At 40.2% G+C, this 11901-nt stretch overlaps 1 protein-coding gene across 1 annotated transcript in view; it reads left to right on the top strand.

Annotated features, from left to right (window-relative positions):
* Plcb1 (phospholipase C beta 1) overlaps positions 1-11901 on the top strand; it is a 691541-nt gene that overhangs the window by 455579 nt on the left and 224061 nt on the right. The window contains exons 5-7 of the mRNA XM_005365666.3: positions 8699-8778; positions 10467-10520; positions 11491-11566. Coding sequence (XP_005365723.1) covers positions 8699-8778; positions 10467-10520; positions 11491-11566 — 210 coding nt within the window. The remainder of the gene's footprint in view (positions 1-8698; positions 8779-10466; positions 10521-11490; positions 11567-11901) is intronic.

Raw genomic sequence — 11901 nt, 5'->3', positions numbered from 1 at the left:
ATACAGATTCCTACAGAGGAGGACCACTTGGATGCAGATTCCTACAGAGGAGGACCACCAGGGTGCAGATTCCTACAGAGGAGGACCACAAGGATGCAGATTCCTATAGAGGAGGACCACAAGGATCTAGACATCTACCAAGGGCCAAGCCCCTCCTCATTTCAAGGAAAAGAAACCAATTTGCTAGTGGGTTTAAAAGAAAGTTGGGAGGTATAATTAAGGTATTTAAAACAAATTGATTTCCAAATGAGAGAATTACATTTTAGCAGAATCCCGTCATTATGTTGTAAGTTAATGAGGAACTACCTGTGCGTACTTACAACTCAATTTTCAAGGAATGCAGTTTTAATTCTGTCACACGTTTCAGGTTAGCGAATAAGCAGTGCCACTTAACTCCCAAGAAGCAGCGATTGCTCCCTGTTTCCTTCTTGGCATTCCTTCCACTATGAAATTAGCTGCCGTTTTTGTTTTTTTAATCTTTCTGTTTTAATACCTTCAAATAGAATTTCTTTAAAAAAATAATCAGGACTAAGTAGCTACTAGAATAGCAGAACCTTCTTAATACACATTTACCATCTACAGAGCACAGTACTGAGTCAGCCACAGGCAAAATGATTAGCATCAGACTGTCAGGATTAGACTAATAGCAAACATTTTCATAAAAGTGACAGTAGGCTGTGGGAGGGGCACTATCCCTAGAATATACCAGGTTGACTTGGAGCCGTGGGTGTGACTCTTTGGGGATTTTACACACCAGGAATGAGTCGGGAAGCTAGCTAGAGAGAAATACCAGCACTGCCACTTGTGCTGGCTCCACTGCCACCACCACCACCCAGCTGATTCAAAAAATACCCTAGTAGCTCACAGTGACAGCACAGACCTCTCCTTGTCTTCCTTCAACAGGTACATGTACCTGTATTTTGCTTCTACCTCTTTTTGGGGGGAATATCTTAGTCCATTTTTGGCTTGGTAGCCAGATAATTGAGAGTTGGTAATTGTAAAAGACAAATGTTTATTTAACTGAACATGTTCTGAAGTTTGAAGTTCAAGACTGAAGACACATATCTGACCAGGACCCTAGGCTGTGACATAAAAGACAAGCAGGTTCATGTGGAAGAGACAGAACGTGAGAGGTGCCACACTTTTTAATATCTCACTCTGTGTCCCATGTCACTAATTCAACCCCAAGAGAATGAGGACACCCTCACACTCCCAAGATTTAACATAAACCCTGAGAATACCATTAACCTTCTGGGCTACTCACATCTTGATGGCCCCATCACTCAATTTCACAAGGGCAATTAAAGTTCAGCATGAGTTTCAGAGGGGACAAAACATATTCAATCCATAGAAAAGGGTTTTTTTTTTTACACTATCCTCTTCAAGATAAACTTGAGTCTGACGTCACTGCATTGAACACTCCCTGTATGTCAGACAAACGTTTCTAAGAAGTCTAGCATTGTACAAGACCTAACACCCAAACAGACCTAAGTGTGGAGCTTTGCATATGTAGTGCACTGCCAGACATGCACAGTGATTTCCTAGACCTTCTGAGTATTATTTAGCACAGCGCTGCTTTACTTGACTGCAGAAAGGTGGTTGGACATGAGTTCTTTATGATATAGCCAAAGCATAAAGCAAGGCATGGAGCAGGCCATTGCTGCCAGGACAGAGGCTCCAAACCAACATGAAACTTCTTATACTTGGATGTTACACTCAGCTCTCCTAACTTTCTAAAATCCCATTCCAACATAGTTTGCATTACAATAAGAAACATACAAAACCAACTCACCAACCCTGTAGCCAAAAGTGATGCTCAAAACTTAAAACTATAGGGGAGACATAGGGATTAACTTCCAAAGACAGGACCTTGAAGGCATGGAAGTGTTTTTCTTTTACACTTTGCATTGCACAGTCTAACTCAACAGCTAAGAATTTATCACTCAGTTTGTAAAAACACTCAGACATGAATGATGAGAACCATGTAAGGGATGACACACAGCCTTGTCTCAGGGCTCTTGAACAAAATTCAATGTTTTCTACACCCCCTCCTTCTGCATATTGCTTCACCTAGCTCAGGATTTGGCCTCTGATTCATTATAAGATTCTGACTTGAGCTGGGCAGTGGTGGCGCATGCCTTTAATCCCAGCAATCAGGAGGCAGAGGCAGGCAGATCTCTGTGAGCTTGAGGCCAGCCTGGTCTACAAGAGCTAGTTCCAGGACAGGCTCCAAAACTACAGAGAAACACTGTCTTGAAAAAAAATATTCTGACTTGAACTGATTGTCCTCAAAGGTAGGTCTACTAGACCAGAGTCAGGACTGTTCTAGGAAAGGTAAAGAAATCAGGCAGATTCTCTGTGGTGACAGGAGCCACCACCTATGACAGCTTGGTGCAGTTCGGGCCATAGGCAAGAGCTCATGGGTAGGGAAAGGAATCATGTCATCTAGAAAAAGGATTGATGGCAAATTTATGGCAAAAGCAGTAAAGAACATGCCTTGACTTTCCCATTCAATTCTTGATGGTCTTGGTTTATTAATGCATTTATTCTTCAGCAATTTGCCCAGGTATACTTCAATTACAATAAATAACTCAATGTCCTTAATCAATTCTTCTATTCCCCAAGTTAGCTTGAGTTGTACATTTTCCAATTGTAGCCTATAGCCATTTGAAAATAATGATATATCTTTCATGGATTTTACATCAGCTGAACATTGTAATGTTTGTGTCTCAACACTGATATTACTGAACCCTAGTATAATTTTTGTTTGGGATTTGTTGTAGTGGGGGGATGACAGTCTTGGAGTTTTGTGGTTGACAGACATTACACTTTGTGTATAAGATGAAAATAGGAAAATTTTGATGATAAGATCTAAGACCTGCTTTATGGGAGTATGTACTGACTTATAATTCTATATGTATATAATGATATAAAGTACTGTTTATATGCATGTATGTGTAAACAGGGAGATACTCAGAGACCTTCCAGATTATTTTCACTTCCTCAAAGAGCATTTTGAATGAAAAGTACTTCCGGAAGAGGGTACACTTTGCCTTTCCATGTGATTTGACCACATTAGTATTAAGCTAAAGCCATTCCCTTGGAAATTGAGAGGCCATGATGCCGTGGGATCCAGTTGCAACAGGCAACCATTGAGTACTTCTGGCTCTACAGACAGCAGTGGCACCAAAACTGGTGTATGTGTTTGAGCTCAGTTCTCTACAAACATACTTCTCTGCACCTTTTTAAAAACAATGAAGAGAAAAGGGGCTTGAAAATGTAAGTGTGTGTTTAGAGAGAGTTAAGAGCACTGGCTTCATTGCAGAGACCAAAAATAAAAATATAAATATGAAATTTGAAAAACTTTTAAAAAACATAATAGCTACCAAATATATAAAGAAATGCTCAACTACATTGGTAAGTCAGGACGTCAATGAAAACTACTGCAGGATTTCATATTGTGTCAGTTAGATTTGAACAACTTTCCTGAATGTCTCATAACAGAAGATGGCTTTGTTTTAATGCAAGCAATGCAAGTTCCCATGCACTGCCAGAAATAATGCACAGGACCACTTCACTGACCAAATAATACTGATGAAAATGCCAGATTCCTAGAATTCTGTAGGCACTTCACAGTAAAGATTCAACTATCTCCTAAAATAAAATTAAGCACTAAACAAACAGTTTAAAAGAAATAAGCATAACTATCCATCATAAAAATAGAGATTCTCAAATTATACATTCTTGCAGTAGAGGAATATGGGAGTTAAAATGAACTAGATCTATGTGCAACAGTCTTGTTTTAAAGAAATAATATTGATTGCAAACAGAAACTCATACACTGAATTTCACACATAGAGGGGGCCATAGTAAGAGGTAACAAACCTTGTCTAGGAGGGGCTGAATGGTATAACATTTCATAGGGAAGGGGCTATTACAATTAGTCACTATTCCATCATTGCATGAGCACAGCAAGTCTGTCTCAGATCCAGTAACACTTAGTGAATAAAACAGAGGACATGCCGACAACACCTTTATCCTAACACTTGGGAGACAAAGGCAGGGAGATCTCTGAGAGTTCGAGGCCAGCCTCGACTACAAAGTGAATTCTAGGACACCTAAGGCTACACAGAGGAACCCTGTCTTGGAAAAAACAAACCAAACCAAACAAACAAACACACAAAAACCCCACAAAAAAAATAGCAAAAAAAAAAAAAAACAAACAAAAATAGACAAAAGGCTAGATTAAGCCTTCAGGTCCCAGTCTACTGAGCCTGAACTACACCACCCTTATCTGAATGCCATATAAAAATAGACGCAGTGTTGATATTTACCTTTCAAACTGGAGCTTACTGCTGAAAGAGAAGTAGGGAGAACATAGGGAAGAATAGATTATAATTGTATTGCAACAGTTTGCAATGTTTTAAGTATTAAGAAATATAATTAAAGAACTGAAACAAAATGTTAATGTTTGTCAAATTTGGATTGGTAGATATATGTACTAGTTACATCAGTCCATGTATTTTATATGTATAAAAAATGAACTACTGAAAAAATGAAAGGTAAATACATCAGAACATTTAAAATAACATGAATCAGAAGAGTACAAAGCAGAAACATTGGCAAGAATGATATTTCTTTCCAAAGACAGTCTTTGTATGTTTACTCTTCTTAGCCAGAAGGTGAATTAGCCCTGGAGAATGCCTTTCTGTTCTCAGAACTGGGAGCATTTAACTGAACTACTGCATGGATGGTTTTTGGATGAAGGACAGAGATGAATCATGTCAGGGCTGAATCTTTCTCTTTATTCTCTGTACATGAACTAAAGGAAATTTGAGTTGAGTTGGTGCCCATCTCCATCAGGGCTGCCAGACGTCAGCCCTGCATTTTGTGGCTGGCCTCCTACTCTCTCCATTAGATCATTTCTTGTTTCTCCTCTACTTCATTCACTTCATCCTTGTAAGGTAGTTAGTGGTAAAGTGCTTGGCTCCAGAGGCAAACCTGGGTTCAAAATCCAAGTGTCCCTAGCTCTCTGGGCCCGCCTTATGCATCAACTTTTTCATCTGCTAAATGTGCTGTTACCAATAGGCTGTCCTTTCTGAGTTCATTATGAGATCTATGAGTTAGATATTCATAAAACGTTTACAAGATAGCCTGGCCGTAGGAAGTTATAAATTGAATGTATGAATTGAATGTAGTTCAGTGGGTTTATGTATCTGTTTAATTGTGTAGATTAGCTATCCTGGAATTGTCTAGAACAGGACAATGGTGAGGCCAACATCTAAAAGTTCAGGCTTAAAGTCCAAGAAACCAGTGATCTGTTCCCAAGTGACTATATTAGCCCCAGGGCAAATTATAAGTGCTGCGGATCCATGAGTCCTTTCTGTAAAATGAAGATAATAGCTACCCGTCTCCTAGAAAAGTACTGTGTGAGCCTGTTGCTGGATACAAGGAACTCCCTTCAGAACATGGTAAATATCCAGTCTTCAGCAGTGTAATAGATACTCGTGACTGATGAGTATTCGGAGTAGTAAGCAAACACATGAAATCATGTCACAAATTTCAGAACTTCAATAGCTTTGTGAAGTAGTAGGCAAACTATCTTTGAATCTGTCTAAATTGCCATCTGAGATGGGAGAGAATGGAGAAGGAATAGAAGCAGGAGCCTTGAAACTTCAGCACACTTCCACTGCCGTTGATCTTTAGAGTCATCTTCTCAGGTTAAGTCTTTGTTCCAAGGGAAAGTTTAAACCCGAAACAGGAAACGCCCTTTGAGAAGTTTCAGGATTTAAATAGCTGGGGCTAAGCCAAGTTGAGTGACTGTCAATACTTGGTTTCTGATAGGAAAAGAACAGTCCTCACTACCAAAGACACTACCCTCCTCGGGCCATAGTAGCCAAGGCTCAGCACTGGATTTATGAAACAAGCTTCCAGTAAAATCCATTGATCCCACAGCGAAGCATGTTCCAAATTCTCATGATGAGTTTCGGTTTGAAGTCCAAGAAACCAGTAATCTGACCCCAAGCAGTGATTCTTATTTTCTTCTACTTCATTATACTCTGTCCCCCTTCTCTCCAGCCATACTGTTCCTGACACAGCTGCGAGGTCTTTGGGGGCTATTCAAAACCCAACGGCCCCAAATCATCTATTTATTTGCTCGAGAAGGGAATAAACAAAGACTGGGCTAAAGCTTCCTGAACCAGATCCTGGACTGCCCTGCCATTCATCTGGCTGCTTTTGACCCAGCTGTCTGTTTAGATGTTGATATGCATAAAACACATAAAGATTTCCTGGATATGTCTAGATTCTGATGCAGTGTGGAACCTGAAATCAACATTTTTAACAAGCTTTCTAGGGTGCGACATGTCCACCCTAGGACATGGCCACTCATGTCGTGGTACAGCAAAGACCTTGCCCAGAAACTTCTAAGGGATGCAGAATCTCTTTCTACCCCTCAGCCTCTACTGAAGGAGCAGATGCTCTTCAGCAAAACCCTGATGCAAATGCAGGTGAAATGTTGTCCATATAATGGAACAGCTACCCCAGAGCTTAGTTATATATTTCTTTCTTGCACAAGGTGGCTACTGATGTTACTCGGAAATCCTAAAACACTAGTTACTACATGGGGAAAGATTCTAGCGAGGCACTGACCGTGTTCTTTCTTATTCTACTTAACACTGTCAACAGGAGGTCTTTGCTGACTGCTCCCTTGAATGCTACAACGCACTTTGATAAAAGGAGACCAGGGTGCCCGAGGCTTTCTCTTTCTCTTCTTGTAGCCAGCACCAAAACTAAGAACAATCATTATTGCACACCTACTCTCCTCAGCTCTCAGCACATTCAGCTCTGAGCTGCCCTCTGCACAGGGTGAGATCCAACCTTTGTCGGTCTTGCTGGGACCGTGCTTGGTTCCACCCTTCTAGCGCCTCTCTGACTGTCCCTGTTTCCTACTCTAATGTTATCATGGAACACTGTAATAAGCCCCATCCTTATAAAAACCCCATCTCAGGATCTGCTTCTGGGCAACCCAAAGTAAGATGTGCTAGTTTCTTCTGCAAAGGGGCCATAGAGCGACCAATAGATCTAGAAGACTGGTGCTGACCAATCAGCAGCCACAGCTGTCAGAAATGCCTCGGATTCTGAAATTTTTTCCATTTTTTTTTTACAATCTAATGAGAAATCTTGAGGATAGAATTCAAGTCTAAACATGAAACCAATTTATGTTTCACAATTATCTTCTATATATAATATGAAGGTAATTTTTATATATTTTTATTTTTACATCTATATTTAGACTGACCAATTACATGAAGTTGTGTGAATTTTTCTTACTGTAATTTCCCACAGGTGCTTAAACATGTAAAATAGTGAAATGAGTCAAATATCTTAGTAAAATTAATTTTGTGTACTTTTTCCTTTTGTTATATTTGGCTACTAGAAAACTCTAATTTCCATTTGACTCACGTTATATTTTTATTGGACATAATGGAAGACTTAGGTTTTTAGCCGAAAGCATCAAACTAAAATTAAATTTCCAGAAATGTTTTTAATTCTTTTTGTGTTTGGTATGAAATTATCTCTAGGCCAGTGGTTCTCAACCTTCCCATTGGGAGACCCTTTAATACAGTTTAATGTTGTGGTGATTCACCCAACCATAAAATTATCCTGTTGCTACTTCCTAACTGTAACTTTGCTACTGCTATGAATCATAATGTAAATATCTGATATGTAGGACATCCTATATGAGACCCCCCCAAAGGGTTCACCACACACAGGTTGATAACAGCTGCTGTAAACAAACCCACTAAACCACGCTAATACTTTCGCTGATACATAAAGTTGCCATAGAGAAATCCGAAGTTTGAGCTTTTATTCCAGAAAACAATATAAAGGAAACAAAGTTTTAAAACCAGTGGCAATATTTATTGCTTGCTGAAATCATCTAATCTTAGTACAGTGGCTTTCTGTGCCATTAATAACATTGTCTTGATGCTGTCCCGTGCACACTTCAAGTTTGGTAGGGGGTGATTTTATCTCCCATAGCTCTCCTGTGCTGTTCCTTTTAGGTCCTCACCACATAATCTACAAAGATCAAAGCATCATCATTCCTCCCCTAACTGCTGCAGCCTCCTGGCTGAGATCTTTCCATGCTCAGCCTCAGATTTCCCCTTTCTTTGTTGTCAGGCAATCCCCCTAGTGCTCAGCCTCATCCCGGCTCCCCTCACTGCCCATCCTGGAAATGGGCTTTTGATGCTATTACAGTTTCACTTTCTATCTGTGTCTGGCCAAGAATGAGTTAACACTGAGAAAACTCCACGATATGAGTAGTAAAGTTATAAGTTTTTTTCAGTTCTATTGAAAATAAATTTGCTGAATTTTAAACTTTCTGTTATTCTGTATTTGTTTATAATTCTATGTAAAAAAAGTAAAGCCTGTAGAGTAGTTGAAGCACAGCAGTTTTATCAATGAGGAACTTGAAAGACAGAAAAGCATAACTTCGCTGATACATTTCTTTATTAAAAGATAATCACCCAGATTTGAATTTAGTTATAACCTTTTAAAAAGAAGAGGGACATGGTAGGAAGCTGTTCACATCCAACTTGAATTAATTTGTCTGTCCTCCTCGCAAACAAACTAAAAGCATATTTTATACCTGAATAATATTTAAACTAACTTAAGTGTGACTTATATCTTTCAGGAATGGACAAGTGAAGTTTTCAGCTTGGCAACAAACCTACTGGCTCAGAACATGTCCAGAGACGCATTTCTGGAGAAAGCGTAAGTCATTCTGATTGTATTGCTAAGGGTGTTGCTTCTTCTGAATCTGTTTCCTTCCTCCTCTGTGAGTCTTTGTTTATGCTGCCTTTGGCTTCTCACATTCATAAACATATATTTCCCTTTGGGATAGGTTGGAGGACAGATTCCTCAACTGTGCAGGCTTGGAAGACTTCCAGGAGAGATGGCTCTTTCTCTCAAGTGTACATCAGGCTGAGGTGGCCTGAACATCAGGGCTTTTGACACACAAGAGAGATACCTCCAAACTCTGGCAGCTGTACTCGGAACACAGAGTTGCTCTTTTCAAAGCATCGTCTGTTGTCGCTTCTTGTGTTCTCTCTTTTAGAACCTCTTGAAGAGACTGAACAGCATATGCCCTTGTTATTCTAGATTCAGAGATCTTGATGGGTACCACAAAAACTTCCTACCTCTTTCATTCAAGGGGTTGGTAACAGAATTCCGGACCTGAGAGACCATTGCACCAAGCAACAAAGGAGAGAGAGAGAACAGAGGGGCAAACAGAAAGAAAATAAGAGGAGAAAGAGAGAAAATAAGATTAGAAAATCACCCTGGAATTGCAGCAGCCTTTCAGAAAATGATTTGACCCAGGAAAACAGTGATGCAGGCCAGAGGAGCAGCAGGGAGATGGGTGTGTTCCTCTGGGTGACTCTGGTGGTTCAGGAGCTTGGAGGACCTTTAACTCAAAACCACAAGCAGAAATATTAGTAGGCTTGTTTCTAATTCACTGAGTAGATTTCTCTCTTCCCTCTTGTTCCAGAGCCAGACCCATTGCTTTAGATCTCATCCCAGGCACTTTCGATTTTGTTCTTCTGTCAATTTTAGTCACAGGCCTTTACTCAAAGGCTTCATTGTGGAATAATCCCTTCTCCTAATTTTCTTATCTTAAGGATCCTCCCAATCTTCCTTTTCCTTCCTCTTTTCTTTTTATCCTGTTTATCTTGCATGCCATCCTTCATCCAACAAACATTTCTAGAACATGTCTTTCTCTACACAGCGTTAATGAATGAGATAGAGAGCAAAATAGGATATTCAAGCTGAGACACAGCATGGTGTAACTGGTCGACTAATCATAATCTACGGCAAATGTCTATTCCAGACGCATGAACCCTGTGAGTGCTGCTGTGGGAATTGTAGCACGTGCATTTTGATGAATGTGCTGTATACAAATCTGGATGTGGGGTCTCTGGGTCACAGTCTATGCAGTGTCCCAAAGCAGCACTTCCTGTTGACACTCCGCTAACAGTGGTTGAGAGTTGTGTTGCTCTAACTCTCTATCTATGTGTCTGTAGGCTGATGAGAGATAAATCCAGTCCTTATATCTTTTGTGAATTTCTTATGAACAAATCATGGTAACTAAGCAGGATGTAGATGGATCTCAGGAACTTAACACTAAGGGAAAGAAGCCAGACCTGAAACACAGCCACATTTTATGTGGGATAAAAACAAGCAAAATAATCTCTGCTGTTGAAAGATGCCAATGACATGTGGAGATGGACTCCAGAAGAAGGCATGAAGGGAATTCTGGGAAGTGTCTAAAAAGACATTGTCCCATCGTACCAGCCAGGCACCAACCTGGAGATTTTGATAGTTTGGCAAATTCAGCACACTACACACGCATTCTCTTTCCTGTACCTTTTAAAATGATAACTAACTTTTTTCTCTCCCAACAGATATACTAAGCTCAAGCTTCAGGTCACTCCAGAAGGGCGCATTCCTCTCAAAAAGTAAGCTCTGGCCATGTTCACCTGCTCTGTCCCTATGGGTTTGACTTATGTCTTCACCAGGTCGAGTGGGAGCACGGAAATGGCATGGTAACCCCATCCTGCGTCATGCTAGTCCCACAGAAGAACAGCTGCTTCCTCATGATGCTTCCTTGGCATCTCTTGTGGCATCTTTTTTGAGAGAATGCAGGAAGTAGTAGAGGGATTGGGAAGAAATCACAGTGTCAATCCCAGAAATCACCTGAGGTTCAGATCTGTTATAGGAGTGAAAACTGTCTAACTTCGCTACCCCTTTGACCACTATAAGGCAGGGCTCTCAATGTCAAGTAGACACCCAAGCCAGGTAGAGAGGGAGCTCAGGTAACAAAGCAGAGCAAGAAAGGGAAGAGAGACATAAAGAGAAGTCAGTGTAAGCAAGATGGCAGATCCCTTTACCCTGCAGAGGTGGTGAGCACCAGACTGAGTTTTCTAATGTATCATTCAATAGAGCATACAAATCCAAATCACTGTATTCAATTCCTAGTACTTATTTAAAAAAAAAATGTGACAAAAGAAAGTACACGGTAAAAGTATGTTAGCTGGAAGTCCTTAAGCGTTGCCATGGAAGCCAGCAATGAGCTTCTGCTGTACAGTATACCATTGGAGGCAATGTGTATAACAAGGGACAAGATTGGGAAGACTGAGAGAATCATTTATTTTATGAATTAACATGAAAAATTAGTTAGGGCAATAGTTTTCAGTGGGCCATCTCCACTGTCTTGGAATATTTATTTTATATCAGACGCTATAAGTTTTACAAGATATACATAGACCTTGAGAACAGATGCAGACATGTGGAGAAACAGCTAATTTTTTTACTATTCAATGATCCTTAACTTTCATTCTGTGTAATAGTTTGCGTTGGGGTCATCTGTGTGTGTAGTGAACCACATCGCCCTTAACCAGCTCTCCTGTGTGTGTTCTCACTCCGCAGCATCTACCGATTGTTTTCAGCAGACCGGAAGCGAGTTGAAACTGCACTAGAGGCTTGTAGTCTTCCATCTTCAAGGGTGAGCATGCTGTTTTTCTACTGTCCCCCCCACATAACAGTTCTTAAAAGTCCATACTAAACGTATGCTGCCTAGTATTTCCTAGACATAGATTGGCACAATTTAAAAAAAATGTAAGTGAGATAGGCATGGTGTTACATGTCTATATCCCCAGAAATCAAGAGGCAGAGGCAGGAGGATTACTGCAAGTTTGAGGCTAGCCTAGGATACACAACCACTTACAAGCCATCTGGGGTTATGTATCCCAAACATGTCTCAAAAACCAAGCAACTAAGACCAACCAAAGAAGACAAACGAAAAGAAGCATCATTGATTTGTTAATATGTACACTGTGT

This window comes from Microtus ochrogaster, unplaced genomic scaffold (genome assembly GCF_000317375.1).
Source record: "Microtus ochrogaster isolate Prairie Vole_2 unplaced genomic scaffold, MicOch1.0 UNK3, whole genome shotgun sequence".
Lineage (NCBI taxonomy): Eukaryota > Metazoa > Chordata > Mammalia > Rodentia > Cricetidae > Microtus > Microtus ochrogaster.
Note: the sequence above shows the minus strand (reverse complement) of the source record. Positions and strands in the feature narration are given on the sequence as shown.